The 19,449-nt window shown below is 46.4% G+C and overlaps 1 protein-coding gene across 32 annotated transcripts in view; it reads left to right on the top strand.

The window, feature by feature from the left end:
* LOC307074315 (uncharacterized protein) overlaps window positions 1-19,449 on the top strand; it is a 143,305-nt gene that overhangs the window by 75,809 nt on the left and 48,047 nt on the right. For 19 of the 32 annotated variants that reach the window (XM_079734363.1, XM_079734364.1, XM_079734360.1 and 16 more), the window contains 7 exons: window positions 896-1,012; window positions 1,087-1,203; window positions 2,122-2,188; window positions 2,361-2,586; window positions 3,713-5,489; window positions 6,950-7,123; window positions 8,559-8,732. In XM_079734363.1, coding sequence (XP_079590489.1) covers window positions 896-1,012; window positions 1,087-1,203; window positions 2,122-2,188; window positions 2,361-2,586; window positions 3,713-5,489; window positions 6,950-7,123; window positions 8,559-8,732 — 2,652 coding nt within the window. Of the gene's footprint in view, window positions 1-365; window positions 387-691; window positions 789-895; window positions 1,013-1,086; window positions 1,204-2,121; window positions 2,189-2,360; window positions 2,587-3,712; window positions 5,490-6,949; window positions 7,124-8,558; window positions 8,733-11,631; window positions 12,532-19,449 lie in introns of those variants that run through there. The other 13 variants (XM_079734365.1, XM_079734347.1, XM_079734346.1 and 10 more) reach the window with 8 other exon arrangements.

Genomic DNA, 19,449 nt, shown 5'->3' with positions numbered 1-19,449 from the left:
CATTTTTAAGATTCCTGCTCTACAGGATGCTACGTGTTCGACTGTGGGCATTGGGGATCGGACCCAGAACCTTCCAGCCTGGAGTCAAGCGTCAGATTGACATTAATAATGACTTTTTTTTCTTGTGTATTCTTGTGTCCTTGGGTGACTTTAAAGGTACTTGGGACAGAATGAGCAGTTGTTATATTTGCATTGCGTTATATGATTATATTATTTAAACAGCAAGACGGCCATCTTGGTTAGTGAAGGTGTTTAAACATCGTCTTCCGCAGGGTCTTGTTCTCTGTGGGCCTGCATCACAGATCTGGTTGTGATGTCATACCACAAGAGGAAGTCCATATATGGTTCTGCCTTCAGAGTGGTTTAACCAACACAGGGATCAGTCGGTATGTGTCCGCACGGTGAACTTGATCTTATCAAACACATTTGGAGCCCTTTGAGACCTTCTGTGTGGAACGATGAATAGTTTTTAAAGAGTGTATTAGACACTTCTGGGCAGCATCTCCAAATCTTTCCCCTCGTTGAGAATGAAAGGGTCTATGAATCTGCATCTAGGAAAGACCACCCTGCATCTCGTCCAAAGTTAACAGAGACAACAGCCCCCTGTGACCGGAAATACGCAGCTCATATAAAAGCAGAGAATAAACACTGAGTGGCTGTACAAACAATATGGAGTTGTGTTTGTGTCCAGGTCTCCAGTCTACTATGGATGAGGAGAAAGAGGAGGGGGGTCCTACCTCTAAAACCACTCTGTCAGGGGAACATGGTCCCCAGAGGAAAGCTAAGAGGTAAGAAGAGGATCTCTCTGTCTGTGACTGTTGTCCATCTTAGAGCAAAGCAGTGATACATCATGACTGCATCATTAGTCTGAGTAACATCTGAGTGTGTGTTGAAGCCCAGAGCAGCAGCAGAGAGCAGACTCCCCTGGACCCAGCTGTGTCTCCATGAAGAGTGACAGCTCTATGGGTCTACCTGTTGATTTTAAAGATGGTAATCAACCTATGGAGAAGAGGTGAGGATTCATCAGAGTTTATAAAAAGAATGCCTCTATGAAACGTCCATAAATTCTGGTTCTTGTTTTTCTAGAAGAGTCCAGCAGCAGAGAGCAGACTCCCCTGGACCCGGCTGTGTCTCCATGAAGAGTGACTGCTCTATGGGTCTACCTGTTGAGTTTAAAGATGGAAATCAGTCTATTGAGAAGAGGTGAGGACTTAGAGAGTGACTGGTCAGACATGGAGGGGGGCTTCTTCAGCGGTGGAGGATCGGGGGGGCAGAGGCGGGAGATCTTATGGTGGTAAAAGGCTGTGATCGGCCTCCTCACACTTTAAGCAAGAGCTGCAAAATTGTTTTGCATAAAGGTGACTCAGATCAGATGGATTTCTGGATTTCATCCAGAACAGCGTGAAAAGCACAAATCACATGCAATCCGGTCCGTTCAATGCTCTGATCTGGTTTGGGCCACTTTCATATGCGGTCCTGAATCAGATGCAAGAGGGATTTCTCTCAATGCGACCTCAGGTTGAACAGTCGTATTGTATTTCATGTGACTTTGACGTGATTCGTCTTATAGGTCACATTTAAAATGCAATGTGAACAGCCAAACCAGAGCAATAAATCTGAACTGAGCATTAAGGCTTCCCTGATATGAACACGGTTCTATCTTAAGTAATAACATCTCAGTAAAAAGTTATAAGATCTCATCAAGATAATTAAGGACTTAAAAGCTTGAAACAAGCGAAATACAAGCCGGGAAAAATGCAATTAATTGTGTGTGTGTGTGTGTGCGTGTGTGTGCGTGTGTGTGTGTGTGTGTGTGTGTGTGTGTGTGTGAGATAATAAGCAGAGAGCAAATGTAGATTCAGGATTCAGTTGATGAACTGTTCTCCACACTGATTTCTCACACTTCACTCAATGACTGCCTGGCTTGTAGCTGTTCCACCTTTGTTCTCAGGTAGCACACACTGTCATCTCCTTCTCCACCTATAGAGTGAGCCCTGACACAAGGAGTCACACGCTCTACTTAACGCAGTGATATAAAGTGTGTTAACAGAAGATAAAAACAATATCTATATATTTATAAATATAATATATCCTATGTATGTGTGTGTGTGTTCTCTACAGTCACCAGGAGAGGTCAAAGGCTACCAGTGCTCAGTCTGAACAGCAGCATCTAACAGAGCTGATCAAGGTGTGTAAATGTCCACCTTCAGCTCTACATGAACATCAGAAAGCATCTCTTGTGGTGCTCATAGTCTCCAGGCTTCCCTCTTTAGACCAGTGGACGTGAATCCAGGACAGATGCTTCTGATGTCCTCAGTGAGTTCAGAGTTAAGTTCTCCTTGATGTTTGTTCTGTTCCAGAGGGCTGAGGAGAACGCACACGCTTTCCTAGACAAGGAGCTGAAGAAGCTCTGGAGGGATCTATTCCCAGATTACCCACAATGCTCAGAGAGTCAGAGGGAGGAGGAGGAGGTGGATGGTAAGAACGAGGAGCAGAGGAGGCGCGCGATAGAGGGAGTGGTGGACATCACAAAGCTCTGCCTGATGGAGATGAACCAGGAGGAACTGGCCGACACACTGGGGGGCGGTAAGAGACTCTTATTTTGAAGACAGGGGAGCCAATTGCTTTGAAGGACAGAGACTCGTATCTTGAAAACAGAGCATAGACAGAGACCCTTATTTGTCTGTTCAGACTAAATGACATAATGTGAGATTTCTGCATTTCTAAATTCAATGTGATATGTGAGATATCATTTCTCTTTGAGGTTAAATGGTTTGATCCAGATATGTGGGGTTATCTTGGGGGTATCAGGTTAAATGGTTTGATCCAGATATGTAGGGTTATCTTGGGGGTATCAGGTTAAATGGTTTGATCCAGATATGTAGGGTTATCTTGGGGGTATCAGGTTAAATGGTTTGAACCAGATATGTGGGGTTATCTTGGGGGTATCAGGTTAAATGGTTTGATCCAGATGTGTATTACTGGTCCGGCACCGCGGTGCCCGCAGTACCGGAGTCGCGGGAGTGCCTGGGCCGCTGTCACGGTGAATGATTGTCCAATCCAACCATTTCTTCCTCAACTCTTCTTTCTTGGACAAGAGATCGCTCTGTGTGTCTCTCTCTGTCTCTCTCTCCTTCTCCCTCTCTCTGAGTCTCTCTGGATGTTTAGTTGTTTGTATTACTGTGACGGACACTGCTGTTAGCCAGTCAGAGGCGAGACATTTGCATATCATGTATATTCATGAGTAAGAGCGAAAATCCTGGCGTTCCTCCCCGTCCACCATCTCCACCACACTAGAGCAGCGTGAAACAGAGCATATTTTCACCAAAACCCACTCACAGGGGATTCATTGCCACTAGTGACCACCGCAAAATTAATAAAAAACGATGCAATGACACCTTTAAACATTGTACATCATACCAACAGCAGAATAACTCAGAATAAATGAAACACTATCTTGTTATATCAGCATAGTAAGTCACTTTCAACTGATTCACTATCATTATTGCTCCCATTAGACCAATCATATTGCTGTGGAAAAGATTTTGAATCTGTAACATACAGTCCTTGACAAGACCAGCTTCTCCGACCACAAGTGATGAAGTCAATAAATATCATGAAGTTTATAATTAAAAGGAAATATTGACCTGTTTCCTCTGTTTCCACTGATCACCATCCACTAACTGATGTCTTCTGTTTTTCTCTCATTTAGGATCTGCTGCTCTCGAGTGCCAACATAAAATAAAGTCTAATTTGCAGAAGAAGTTCAGGTGTGTGTTTGAGGGAATCGCTAAAGCAGGACAGCCAATAGGTCTGAATGACTTCTACACAGAGATCTTCATCACAGAGAGAGGCAGTGGAGAGGTCAACAAGGAACATGAGGTCAGACTGATTGAAACAGCTTCCAGGAATCCAGCCAAGGAAGAAACAGCAATCAAATGTGAGGACATCTTTAACCTGTTACCTGGACAAGATAAACCAATCAGGACAATAATGACAACTGGAGTGGCAGGCATTGGTAAAACCATCTTAACACACAAGTTCACTCTGGACTGGGCTGAAGGCAAAGCTAACCACGACATACACTTCACGTTTCTCCTCACTTTCAGAGAGCTGAATTTACTGCAAGGGAAAGAGTTTAGCTTGGTGGAACTTCTTCAACACTTCTTTATTGAAACCAAAGAAGCAAGAATCTACAGATATGACCTGTTCCAAGTTGTCTTCATCTTAGATGGTCTGGATGAGTGTCGACTTCCTCTGGACTTCCAGAGAAACCCGATCTGGACTGATGTCACAAAGTCCACCTCGGTGGACGTGCTGCTGACAAACCTCATCAGGGGCGACCTGCTTCCCTCCGCTCGCATCTGGATAACCACACGCCCTGCGGCAGCCGATCAGATCCCTGCTGAGTGTGTTGACATGGTAACAGAGGTGAGGGGGTTCACCGACCCACAGAAGGAGGAGTACTTCAGGAAGAGATTCAGAGAGGAGATGCTGGCCAACACAATCATCTCCCACGTCAAGCAATCACAAAGCCTCCACATCATGTGTCACATCCCAGTCTTCTGTTGGATCACTGCTACAGTTCTGGAGGACTTCTTCAAAAAATCCCAGATAGGAGAAGAGACGCCCAAGACCCTGACTCAGATGTACAGCCACTTTCTGAGGGTTCAGTCCATACAGGGGGACAGGAAGTATCATGGGAGAGCTGAAACCGATCGACACTGGAGTCCAGAGAGCAGGGAGATCATTGTTTCTCTGGGAAAACTGGCTTTTAACCAGCTGGAGAATGGCGACCTGATCTTCTACGAGGCAGACCTGGCAGAGTGTGGCATCAATATTAGGGCAGCCTCAGTGTACTCAGGTGTGTTCACCCAGATCTTTAAAGAGGAGTGTGGGCTGTACCAGGACAAGGTATTCTCCTTTGTCCATCTGAGCCTCCAGGAGTTTCTGGCTGCACTTTATGTCTTTATGTCCTTCATCGACACTGGGGTCAATTGGCTCTCAGATGAACAACCAACCTTCGATGAACTCCTCCTCTACCAGAGTGCCGTGGACAAGGCCTTACAGAGTGAGAACGGACACCTGGACTTGTTCCTCCGCTTCCTTCTGGGCCTCTCTCTGGAGACCAATCAGATTGTCCTAGGAGGTCTGCTGGGACAGAGAAGAAGTAGCTCACAGACCAACAAGGAAACCGTGTCATACATCAAGAAAAAGATTAGTGGAGATCTCTCTCCAGAGAGAAGCATCAATCTGTTCCACTGTCTGAATGAGCTGAACGACCGTTCTCTAGTGGAGGAGATCCAACAGTCCCTGACATCAGGAAGTCTCTGCACAGAGTATCTCTCTCCTGCTCAGTGGTCAGCTCTGGTCTTCATCCTACTGTCATCAGAAGAAGAGCTGGACGTGATTGACCTGAAGAAATACGATTCTTCAGAGAATGGTCTTCAGAGGCTGCTGCCAGTGGTCAAAGCCTCCAAAACGTCTCTGTAGGTTCACTAATAACATGTATCACAATACACACAACACAATATACCTTATAGTAGAATATAAAAGTTACGATAACATAGAAAACATCTTTCGAGGTTATCTTATAACATGTATCTCAATATACACAACGTTATATTGTGTAACAAGGTTGAAAAGTCAAACTCAAAAGCTCTATTTATTATGAATTAAGAAATAAGGAAAAAAAAAAGAATATTATTTAATAATAGTTAAATACAGCTGTATTTAAATATGTAGCTATATGTATGAATAAGTATTGATACGGATAGATTCATAAATATACGTTTATTATTAATAAAGGTAACCCATTACTTTAAAACATTTTAACCTTGTTCACCACGTTTGGTTATATGGACACTGTTTGGGTTTAACCATTAGGATGCGTTGATACAGAGACGTCCGGGTCATTTCGGGGAAGGGTGAGAGTCATGAGTGAGCGGGAAAAAGGAGAGAGAGGGAAGAGACAAAGGAGGAGATTATTTAATCCTTTGTAGAGATCGCCCAGCTAAGTGATATTTAAACATTTACTTATTAGTTGTAACCAGTAGTGGCACCAAGTAATTATGATTGCGGGAGCTACGGGGGGCTAGATTGTTTACAGCAGAGGCTGACATATTTTGACGCAAAAAATATTACTACACAATACGCTATGATACGAATCAACCATTCAAATCACACAACAAGCAGCAACGGCCATCATCACTTACACAAATGAAAAATATGATTTCTTAGTTCGGCTTGGTTGCATATAAGTCAGTTCGATGTCTTCATATAATGATATATACATATATATTATTATAATATTATTGTGGCGATCATGGTTGGCGTCACCACATGCCTTAACGGATCCTGGGATTGTCGGCGGCACCGAGGCAGTCGTGGTTGTGGGCGATAGGGTGTGTGTTTCAGGTGTGTGTGTTTACATGAAGTCTCTCAGGGTTGTGTGGATAATGGGCCACGAGAGTTGCTGAAATTTATAACATAGGCTGTTCTTCTTCTCCTGTTCTTCTCGCCACATTATTATTAAAAACATGTTTTTAAATTAAATTAAATATTTGTCATAACAAAATAACTTGGGGTTTTGGGAGGGGGGGGGCTTGCCTTTTTCAGGGAGAGCTCAATCCCCCGCTAGCCCCTTCCCCTTGTAACCGCCGCTGGTTGTAACCCTAATAAACAAAACATCTCTGTAGATGAACTATAACATGTATTACAATAAAATACAAAAAATACATGATACTACAATAAAAAGTCAAATTAATATACTATACACGTCTCAAACACTACAAAAAACTCCAATATTGAATAAACAAAAGGATCTAATGTCTATATTAGTTAAATTAATAAAACATCTCTAATTAAAGATTTTCAACACAAGTCCTTCATTATGTTAAAAGTAAAAGATCTAAGTTACTTTAACGTGTTCTGTTTATTGTGTGTGCAGCCTGAATGGCTGTCATCTGTCAGAGGGATGCTGTGAAGCTCTGGCCTCAGTTCTCAGCTCCAACTCCTCTAGTCTGAGAGAGCTGGACCTGAGTACCAATGATCTGCAGGATTCAGGAGTGAAGCTGCTCTCTGCTGGACTGGGGAGTCCACAGTGTGCACTGGAAACTCTCAGGTCAGTTTTACTCAATGGTCAAACAGTTCCACCACAATTTCCACATCAGAGGACCAGTATTGATCTGCTGTGCCCCAGTAAAATCTCACGTTTGAGTTTTAACAAGATCCATATTTGACAGTGCATTAATTTAGATTGATATTAACGGTAAAATAATGGATTATTTTCTAATCCACAACGTCAAAGGAACGCAGTTTAACCCAAAGTACAAGTTGAGGCATGCACCTTGCGGTCCGGGTCTGTACACCGCGGCGTGCACATTACTGTCCGTGCACGGCAGTGTGCATGTCGTAGCCAGTGCACCGCGGCGCGCACGCAGCAATCCATGGATCCTGGTTCATTTAATAGTCTGATGGATGATTGCTGCTTGTGAAAACGATTGTTGCCATGTATTCTTTTTTTCACATTCCCCACCCATGCAGTATAGTGTAAAATGTTCTGTAATTAAAATAAATATGCCCTGATGTACACACAGCGTTTTTTAGGTTTAGTCAGAGAAGCTACGTAGGCAGTGTATTCCGTTATTAACCCCCGTTTTGAGTCACTGGATCCACCCCCCCCTCTGCGCTCTGGGACCTCCCACTTTACAAATTAACATAAGCACTGATAGTGGGTCTGTTTCTGTTTTTACCACCAGCGACGCAACATCTCTTTCCTCACCAACCAACTCTTCATCCTCCTCCTCCTCCTCCTCAATCAAATACCTACTAATAATAACCGGTTGCTGATTGGATAATATACTCCAATTAGGATTTATTTTCTTCTCTGGGTCATCCTGAACAGTGCATTTCTTTACATGGTCTTGAACACACTGAACACACTAGTGCTGTGGTGACATTTAAATGAAACTTTGCACAAAGTACAAACCAGTGTTTTAGTTTTCTTATTAACCCATTTGTACCGGCTGCTGTGTTGCGCAACATTGTATCTAGTAGATACAATGTTGCTCCGCGCAGCAGCCGGTACAAATGGGCAGAGTGTCTTCAGGGGAACTTAAGTGGGTCGTGTTTCCCAATAGAGCGATCACACCGGCGCCGCAATACAGCCGCGCTTTAACTCAGCACTGAACTAAACCTTGGCAGTCTGCATGCATCGCAGCGCCATTACCACTCATCTTATCAAACACTAGACCTCAATCTCACTCTATTTTTGTTGCCATGAAAAGGTGTACCTTGGATTCAGTTTGTTAATGATGGTATAAGGTGTTTTTTTATTATATTCCTATTCTACTAATAATCTGGAATCTGGAAATTAGGGTTGTTTCGTAAAGTAGAATAATAGATTATTCTTAGAACTGGGTCTTTCAGGGGGACCTTTTCTATATTTTCAAGATCTACTGTATTAACATTTATTTAAACTATAACACGTCTAATAACAAATTTCAAATACAACATTAATCACAGTTTCTAACGTGTTCTGTTTATTTTGTTTGAAGGCTGAATAGCTGTCATCTGTCAGAAAGATGCTGTGAAGCTCTGGCCTCAGTTCTCAGCTCAGACTCCTCTAGTCTGAGAGAGCTGGACCTGAGTACCAATGATCTGCAGGATTCAGGAGTGAAGCTGCTCTCTGCTGGACTGGGGAGTCCACACTGTACACTGGAAACTCTCAGGTCAGTTTTACTCAATGGTCAAACAGTTACACTACAAGTTCCATATCAGAGGACATGGAACAAATCTACCTCCAGAAAAGTAATAATTCTCATGTGCGTGCGTGCGTGCGTGCGTGCGTGCGTGTGTGCGTGCGTGCGTGTGCAGGTTGTCTGGCTGCCTGGTCACAGAGGAAGGCTGTGCTTCTCTGGCCTCAGCTCTGAGCTCCAACCCCTCCCATCTGAGAGAGCTGGACCTGAGCTACAATCACCCAGGAGACTCTGGAGCTGCGCTGCTCTCTGCTGGACTGGAGGATCCACGCTGGAGACTGGACACTCTCAGGTATGGAGAGGACAGCTCACCACTCAGGGACAAAGTCTCCTTCAAGGATTCAAGCCGCTGCTAGATGAAGCTTGTGTGTAACTCATGTTGTGTAGAAAGTGATGAGACAGCAGATGATGAAGGTGAATGTTTCAACATGCTGCTCTCACATTGTTCCCCCCCCAGTGTGGAGCACGGTGGAGTGTGGAGGCTGAGACCAGCTCTAAAGAAGTGTAAGTGTCTGTTTGATTGATTACAACACACACTAACTATTGAGATGGAAAGTCCATCCACCCAGCAGGAGGTGACGTCCGGTCATTCACATGTGAACTTGTGTATAGGTATTAGGGATGGGCACGAGTAGTAAATATCAAACTCGAGTGACCGAATGAATTCCTCGAGGATCAATCGAGTACTCGTTTAATCTAATCTATTTTTCGAATGCAACGCATCTGCAGCAGGAATAGGCCTAATGATGAACGGCAATATTACCAACCAAACATGTAATGCTTATTCTCAATCAAAACAGTCAGAGTTATCAGAGTATTCATTATTTATTTTTGCAAACGTTCAAAACACATTTTCCTTACAAAAATAAATATGCGTCTCACGATTTAAATCACGTCGAACAAAGGCCTGTAACAGTTTAAAGGATAAAAACGAAACAAGTAGCCTAACCATTGCAAATAATTAAAGCTGCAAATATAACGGCAGCAAATGAACTAAAAATAATAATATATATCTTCTCTCCACGGCCGGGATTACAGCTGCGTCTTGCTGTGGCGAAAATAGCCGAAACACTTGGTTGCTGCAGGTCTGCTTTCCCGAACTCACCGTTGTGTTTCAGGAGCATATGTTGCCGCATAGTACTTGTAGTTCTCTGGTAGCTCATTTTCGCTTGGCATATTTTACATTTCACCTTACGATCTCCTATTTCTGTAAAGTATTTCAATACTTCGCTGCGCTTTGCTCTAACCGCCATCTCTTAACCTTTGAATGCTGGCGTTGTGCACACGGCACGGCGCGCGCCACCCAGAAGTTTGATACATTTAATTTTCTTTGAGCACACGGCACGCGCCAGTGGTGCCACACAGAACATTGATACATTTGCTTCAGAAAACTTGTCTGTGTGTGTATATGCAAACTCCAGTTTGCCTGTCCACCAACCGAGTTCATTGGTAACGAGGAGTACTCGAGTAATCGATTCCTCACGCCCATCCCTAATAGGTATTTAGTGTATGCTACACGTGAACCTCCTATGCGATGGCGCAATTTGATTCGTTCGCTATTCCCCGCTATTCACGGAGCCTGAGGTGTAGAATTACTTTAGTATATACTACACAAATAATTGTTAAATATAGCTATGTTTCCCTGTGTTCATGTATGTCTGGTATGTTTGTGTAAGTGTGTGTATGTATGTGTACATGTCTGTGTATAATATGTATGAACCAGTTCTATGGTACCGACAGTTGGTTTACAGCCTGTATGTGAGCTCAGCTGGTTCAGTCTGTGGTTTACACAGGTGGATTACAATGGATGTATAGTGGAACTTTTTAAAGTCTAACATCTTGAAAAGTATGTTGAATAAAGCTTAGATTTTTCAGAGGAGCAATATGTTCATCATGCTGAACTTTTTGATGTATAATATTTGCATTGGTATATGTAGTGTAAATATTGCGGGAGTAGATTCAGTTTATACATCTTTTTAGGCTTCAATGTTTTGACTGGGATAGCCACTCACACACACATGGGATTTGCATTTAAATTATCTTATAAACAATATGCACTACCATTTCTAAAGCTATAGCAAACTAGTCCTATAACTATAGTAGGTCTGATATTATTTAGACTTTCTAAATTAATGTTTGTAGAGTAGATGAACGTGAAACAGGAAGAAGAATAATACAAGCACTAGTGATGATGATGATAATGATGATGATGATGATGATGATGATGTTGATGATGATGATGATGATGAAGAACGGTTCAGCAGCTCATCATGTGTTGTTCTCCCTCAGATGCCTGTGAACTCACCCTGGACCCCAACACGGCCCACAGACGACTCTCTCTGTCTGAGGACAACAGGAAGGTGACGCGGGTTGGAGAGGACCAGTCGTATCCGGATCACCCAGAGAGATTTGACCTCTGGCCCCAGGTGTTGGGTAGAGAGGCTCTGACTGGCCGCTGTTACTGGGAGGTAGAGAGGGAAGCACGGGTTGAGATAGGAGTGACATACAGAGGAATCACAAGGAGAGGAGGGGGTCCTGACAGCGGGCTTGGAGCGAACAACAAGTCCTGGAGTCTTCATTGTCGTGATGGTCATTACTCTGCCCGGTACAACGGTAGGAAAACAGCCCTCCCTCTCCCCCCCGCTGGCTCCACCAGAGTAGGAGTGTATCTGGACCGGCCTGCTGGCTCTCTGTCCTTCTACAGAGTGTCCCCAGGTGGAGGAGGGTCCTCAGACACACTGACACACATCCACACCTTCTGGTCCTCCTTCACCCAGGAGGACCTCCTCCCTGGGGTTGGGGTACGGGGGGTTAGGAGGGTTAGGGGGGTTGACTCAGTATGGAGCGTGTCTCTGTGTAAGTTATAGTCTCTCTCTCTCTCTCTCTCTCTCTCTCTCTCTCTCTCTCTCTCTCTCTCTCGCTCTCTCTCTCTCTCTCTCTCTCTCTCTCTGAGTCTAAGGACACACATGAATACACACACACATATATGAACAAACACACACATGTATATATGAACACACACATACACACCTGTATATATGAACACACACACACACATATGTATGAACACACACACGTACATATGAACACACACGCATGCTCGCACACACACGCATATATATACACTCAAATATACACACAGACACACACATGCAAACGCAAGCACACATGCACACGTGCATATATAAACGCACGTGCAACTGCATGCCCACAACACACACACATTTATAATCAGACATGCATGTACACACACAAAGCCACACATATATGAACACACAAACACGCAGATATGAACACACACACATACACACACACACACACACACACACACACACACACACACACACACTAGTACACTAACATGTATACGTACAATTTAAATCAGTAAAACAAAAAATATATACATGTATATATTTTTTGTTTTACTGATTTAAATTGTACTGTCATGTACTCAACTATAATCCCAGTGCTACACTTCTGAAAGTTGATCTTAAACCATGAAAGAGACTTTGAAGATCTTCCTTAAGGTTACCTAAGCAGGTTTTACAAAGACTATATTTCTAATGGCAAAAGTATTTTAATTATTGATTGATGTTTCATCTTAACATGTTCATACTACAATATTGTGTATATTTTCAGAAGTTTCGATATGTAGATTGGCGAACACAGAGCTTTTGTTTCGTTGACGGATGTCACAATCTCTGTGTTCGGCAATCTACTGATCGAGTCTTAAAAACAAGATGGCGTCGACGGGAGAACCACCGATGGTAATGTGTGTATAAAATGTCCTTTTTAATAAACAATCTGTACACTTACAAAGCTATCAATGCCTCGTTTTATATTTTAAGACCCTTACATTAGATGAGCGCATATGAGCTCATCTAATGTTCAATCCTCACCATAAGAGCCCCGAGGTTAGGCTGCTATGGCTGGGGAGAGACAGATGCATGGGAGGGTAGGGTTAGGTGTTGTGGGAGCTGGGCCCTGGCCCACAAGGGTCCGGGTCTGGGTCTGGTGGGGCCGGGTCCTGGTCCGGGAGAGCTAGCTCCTTGTCTGGGGGGGCCGGGTGCTTGTCTGGGGGTAGTACGGGACCTGGTGTGGGGTCGGTCCCATCATAACCTGAATTGTATGTGTGAGAATAGTGTCTATTAGATAAGTACACCCCCCATATCTATATTTCATTTTATTGTGTGAAGTCCTTATTTTTGCCATCATTAGTTTAAAGGTAATTCTTCTTGTTATTTGTTTCATCTTAACGTTGACATTGTGCTCCACTTATCTTACACGGGCATATAATGTAATGCATGAAGTACCTCATTTCCGCCACAGGGTGGCTTTGACCTATTGGTGCACTTTCTGTCCGGTGGAAGCTACACATGTTGTAGAGCAGTGTTGAGACACGGCGGACAGAACGTGTTGTTAACAAATGTGTAGCAATGTCTGTGTATGTTTACAGGTAAGCAAGCAATATAAGAGTAATGAATGTACATAAGAATGAGCTTGGCAAGGATACAGATATGTGGGGAAGAGTTGGCTGGTTACCTCTGCCGTGAATGTTGTATTAAAGGGTCGCAATGCCGTCATAAGGAACTTCTTAGATAGCAGCTAAGCTAATCTTCTCCTGGTGCCATTAGGGTCCGTGGGCAGTACATTTATGTAGATTGGGGTTGTTGACTTTGTATACCAAGGTTAAGAACTGATTTTCAGGAGCCACAATGTACTTTTCTTTTATGTATTTCCATTGTTAGTAATTACCATGTGCATTAATGTGTATTTTTGTGAACTGTGTAGTAATTAGTTAGTATGTAAACGGACATAGTGAAACCTACACATGTTGCAGAGCAGTGTTGAGACACGGCGGAGAGAACGTGTCGTTAACAAATGTGTTGCAATGTCTGTGTATGTTTACAGAACCCAGTAAAAGAAACTATTCTTTAAGTCACTCTTGAGGAGAAAGAAAAGCTAAAACAATAAAAGAAAAAAAAATAAATCTAAATCTGCCCATATATGGACACGTCAGAACTTTGTGGTTTTCACTGGCTACAATGTTGCATCTGTGGCTGCTGGTAATGCAACCACAAAGAAGCATGCTCTACGGCAGTGATTCCCAACCGGGGGTGCGCGGACCCCTAGGGGTACGTGAGGGTATTGCAGGGGGAACGCAGAAAGATTATAAATTAGCCTACAGCATCCAAAAGGAAATTATATATATTATGAATTTTTAATAAGCCCATAAGTGTACTTTCGCGTCCGCGATCAACAGTTCTTCCTCAGTGATTGTAACACTACAATGCACATCATATGAAAAGTGGCAACATCAGGCCTATGCGTCAGACGTCTGTAGTTCACGTTTGAGCTTTAAAAAAAAGGTTCACGTTCTTGCTGCGGTTGCGTGCGAAGCTAGCTAACTTTAGCCGCAAACCGACTGTAAACATGGATGCATGGCTAGGCAGCAGTAAGCTGCCTAGCCATGTCCAGCTACCGCTACTGCTACCGTCGTCCCGGATGAGGGCATAGGGGAGCCAAGTGAAAAAAGGAATAAAGAGACCACTACTATTGTGTTCGTGTAGGAGTCATTGACCACAACGTGTTGCTTCGTTCGTTGCGTTTACTGAACTGACGCACAACTTACATTTTACGACCTTGCCGTATAACACTGCTGAAAACCTTAAAGACACAGTAACCTGTCAATAGCAGTGCATAACCTACAGAGTCCAACAGGACACATTATGAAAACAAACTGCATGTTTTCAGACATAACATTTTCCCCCCACCCCCCAGGGAACAGAAACATAACATTCACCTCGCACCCCCCCCAATGTCAATGTCACCCTGTCACATAGTCCCCATGCCAGACAGGCGGGGCCCTCATTCTCTGAGGGCGTGCTGGCCCTGAAGCTGCGTCGTGTGGCGCTGGTGGGTCCCCTGCCACCCGATTAGCTCCTGGCCGGGGCTGCCAACCTAGAGCTGCCGGCGACAGAGGTGAGGCCGGTACAGTGGGGCTTGCAACTCTGTGCAGGCGGTTTGAGTGCCAACGAGTCCCGTTCTCCAGTCTGTAAGTGGCCGGCCCCAGCTGCTTAGTCACCCGCAGAGGCTCTGACCAGTATGACTGCAGCTTATTTTGGCGGTGGAGGCGTTTGATCCTGACCCAATCCCCTGCTGAAAGTGAGGGGGTCTGCACCCTATGTGTGGCATCGTACTTCTCTTTCATCTGAGCCTGCGAATGTTTCACCTGAGCTCTGGCTTTCTGGAGCCCTTGGCTCCCACGTGCAGGAGGTGGCTCAGCTCTCAAGCAGTCCAGTGGTTGCTTTAGTTCACGTCCAATCATTAGCAATGCAGGTGACACTCCAGTGGTGGAATGTTTGGATGCCCGGATGGTCAGGAGAGTTTGGTTGAGAGCGTCGCTGAAGGTCTTCCCTTCCTCCAGACAGGCTCGGATACCATTTTTGAGAGTCCTATTCAGTCTTTCCACCCCTCCATTACTCTCTGGGTGATACACTGCCGTCCTGATGTGCTTGATGGACCGCAGCGTGAGAAACTCTGTGAACTCTGCTGATGTGAATTGGGGCCCGTTATCTGTTGTGACCACACCCGGGAGGCCCCAGCGCCCCAACAGGTTGTCCAGGCGGTCGACGATGGAGTGCACGGTGATGGAGCTCAACTGGAAAACCTCTGGCCATTTCGAATGAAGATCGTGCACCACCAGCAGGTAACGGGCATGAGCAGGCGCCCCGTGAAGTTCACCGCAGATGTCGACCTGGATATGTTCCCAGGGTGAAGACGGCCAAGGGGTTGGGGTGAGAGGGGCTGTGGCGGGCTGGCCTGTTTTCCCACTCAGAAGGCAGCAGGCGCAGTTACGCACCAGCTCCTCAACGTCAGAGTCTATGTGGGGCCACCAAACTGTATCCCGGCAGCGCTGCTTTACCTTGACCACCCCAAGGTGCCCCTCATGCGCCATGTGTAGTACTCCGGACCTGAGAGTCTCTGGAATGACCGCACGGTGACCGCGAGCTAGGCACACAGCCCCCCAGCAGGAGAGCTCGTTGCGGAAGCGGTAGTAGGGAAGCAGCCTATCATCCACTTTGGCAGGCCAGCCGTCCCGGACGTAGGTGCGGAGAGTCGTGAGGGCCTCATCAGCAGCTGAGGCCTGCTGCAGCTCCGCCAGGGTGACTGCTGAGCTGAGGGGCCCGTGCAGGATGTGGACCCAGTCTTCATCGCTCTCTGGGTCTGATGACACCCCACCCATCTCCTTCGTCACCGACACAGCCCTGGACAGGAAGTCAGCCACCGTGTTGGCCCGCCCAGGCACAAACTCCAGGCTGAAGTTGTACTGGTTCAGCCTGTCAGCCCACCTTAGCAGTCTCATAGGCCTGTGCCCCGAGCCTTGGGTCGCCAGCAGTGCCGTCAGCGCTTGGTGGTCTGTGCGAATGGTGAAAGCCCTCCCGTATAAATAAACATGCCAGCGTTCGCAAGCCCACAGGCAGGCCAGAGCCTCCCTCTCCCCCACCGAATACTTCTGCTCCGCTGGAGTAAGTGCTCGTGAGGCGAAAGCTACCGGGCGTTCCACCCCGTCTTGAGTCTGGGAGAGGACAGCGCCCAGCGCCACCCTGGATGCGTCACAGGTGACCAAGGTGGGCGCAGTCAGGCTGAAATGGGTCAGTGTGGGCGGGGACGTGAGCCGCTGTTTGATGACGCGCACGGCTTCATGGCAGGCCGGGGTCCAGTCCCACGCAGCCTCCTTCCTGAGCAGCCGGCGCAAGGGAGCTGTTGAATCAGAGAAGTGTGGCATGAACCTGAGATAGTAGGCGGCCATCCCCAGGAAGGAAGACAGCTGGGATGGTGACTGCGGGTCTGGGAGGGACAGAATGGCTTCAGTGTGGGACATAATCGGGGTGATGCCCTCCTTCGAGAGCCTGAAGCCCAGGAACTCAACTTCCTCAACCCCGAACATGCACTTTTCAGCGTTCAGTGTGACCCCATGCTGTTCGAAACGCTGAAAGACTTGCACCAGGCGAGCATCATGCAGTGTGGTGGAGGGTGCATGCACGACCACGTCATCCAGGTAGATGGAGACACCCTGGATACCGGCCAGTATGAGTGACATTATCTTCTGAAAGCAGCTCGGGGCTGATGAGAGTCCAAATGCCATGCGTTTGAATCTGAAGACCCCCATGTGCGTGACAAACGCTGTAAGGTCCATGCTGGGTCGTGCCAGAGGAACCTGCAGGTAGCCATTTCGTAGGTCCATCTTATTGAAGACAGTGGAGCCGTAGAAATGGCTAGTGAGTTCCTCAGCCGTAGGCAGGGGGTACTTGTCGGGGATGATGGCTTTGTTCACGTATGTGAGGTCCACACAGAGTCGCAGTCTGCCCCCCTTTTTCTTAGCTATCACCAGGTTTGACACCCATGGCGAGGCGTCGACAGGCTCGACGACGTCTGCCCCCACCAGGCGCTGCAGCTCGGCCTCCACTGCGTCACGGAGAGCCAGAGGAATGCGCCGTAGAGGCTGGATGACAGGGCGGACTGACTGGTCAACCGTAGGCTGGTGTACAAATCCTGTCATGCGGCCCAGCCCGTTGAACAGTTGTGGGTAGCGGTCAGGCCAGGAGGTGGCGACCTGCAGGACATGCTGGCCTCTAGCATCACGCACAGCAAAACCCAGGGCAAGGAACAAGTCTAGGCCCATAATGTTGGCTCCCCTCCGGGTGATGCAGAACTTGGCGTTAGGCGCACATTGTCGCCCATATCTGACGGGAAGGCAAGCCACACCCAGAGTGGAGATGGGAGAATGGCCGTAGCCCAACAGGGGTTTAACTGCTGCTTCCAGAGGCACCTGACTGAAGAAGCGGTCATATGTGCATTCGTTCAGGATTGACACTTTGGCTCCTGTGTCCACGAGGAGCGGGATTAGAGCTGTGCCCACACGGCATGTGCAATGTTTGAAGGCAGGCTGTGAGGTCTGAACAGTGTTTATGGGGACAGCAGCAGTATCATGGGAAGCAGGGGAAGAGCGACAGCAGCGTACAAAATGGTTCAATCTGCTGCAGTTGCGGCAACGTTTTCCCCGAGCAGGGCATGATTGATTTCTGGCAGCATGTTGAGAAGAGCCACAGTTGCTACAGCTCTTGGCCCCACTCTCCCTGGGCCCTCTGTCCACTCTCTGTACATCCAAACTGTCACTCACCCCGTCGTTTGGCCCTGCAGTCTCTGTATGATGAACTGACGGCGGTGATGACGTCATCGGGTCGTGCGCTGCGCGGCCAAACTTGCGCGCCTCCGCTAGGGCCGTTTCCAACTGTTTTCCAATCACTACAGCATCTGCTAGTGTCATGGAGTCTGGCTCTAATAAAAGTCTCTCCCTCAGTTGGTTGCATGACGTTTTCTCTATTAACTGGTCAACTACAAGTCCATCCTCCAAAGCCCCAAAGTCACAAAGCCTAGCCAGCTCATGTAAAGCTGACACGAAGTGGGCAACGGTCTCACCCGGCTTTTGGGTCCTCTGACGAAATTCTAAACGGTACATCCGCCGGCTTCTCCCGGAGCTGAAGTGCGCCTTCAAAGCGGCCGTAGCTGTGGCGTACTTATCGTCTAATAAGGTGAGCGTGGCGAAGACTCGCTGTCCCTCCTGCCCGAGACAATGGCGTAGGAGCGCACACTTCCGGGCCTCCGCTAGGTCCGTGTGTCCCAACGCCAGCAGATAATCCTCAAATGACCGCAGCCACCGATCCCAGGGAACAGCTGGGTCGCCGGGAACCGGTAGGAAAGGTGGAGGAGGTGGCAAGGCGAGTTCAGCCATCCTCGTTCACCAAATATTGTGTTCGTATAGGAGTCAATGACCACAACATGTTGCTTTGTTCGTTGCGTTTACTGAACTGACGCACAACTTACATTTTACGACCTTGCCGTATAACACTGCTGAAAACCTTAAAGACACAGTAACCTGTCAATAGCAGTGCATAACCTACAGAGTCCAACAGGACACATTATGAAAACAAACTGCATGTTTTCAGACATAACAACTACCAAACACCGGCAGCACAACGAGAAATACATTTTGTATGGATTTAATTGTACATCGTCTGATCCACCTCAGCCTCAGTGCTTTTTTTGCGGTGAAGTCCTGTCAAATAATTCAATGAAACCAGCCCATCTGCAGTGGCACCAGAGCACCAAACACACGGGAAATGTAGGTAAGACCGAGGACTTTTTCAAACGAAAAATGTCTGAATTCAAGTCAAGCCAGACTACACCAAAGAAAGCAGCAAATGTGTCAAACTAAGCATTGGAGGCCTCCTATGCTCTGTCATTACTTGTGGCTAAGTCAAAAAAAACACATTCAATTGCCAAAGATGTGATTCTCCCTGCCGCTATACTTTTGGTTGAAACTATGCTGGACAAGAAAGCAGCAGATGTGCTGAAAACCGTTCCATTATCAAACAACACAGTCTGTCGTCGGATCGATGATATGGCCACTAATATTGTTTAGCAGGTGGTCAATAAAATGATCAGAGCAGGTCAGTTCGCTTTGCAGTTAGATGTGAGTGGGGAGGCTCAGCTCTTGGCCTTTGTGTGCTATAAAGAGTCTGACATACATGAGCATATTCTGTTTTGCAAGAAGCTGACGGGACAGACAACCGGCGAAGGAATATTTCAGTTGATTGACAGCCTTTTTAAAGATAACAATCTGGAA

Source organism: Pollachius pollachius, assembly GCF_949987615.1.
Source record: "Pollachius pollachius genome assembly, chromosome: 4".
Classification (NCBI taxonomy): domain Eukaryota; kingdom Metazoa; phylum Chordata; class Actinopteri; order Gadiformes; family Gadidae; genus Pollachius; species Pollachius pollachius.
Note: the sequence above shows the minus strand (reverse complement) of the source record. Positions and strands in the feature narration are given on the sequence as shown.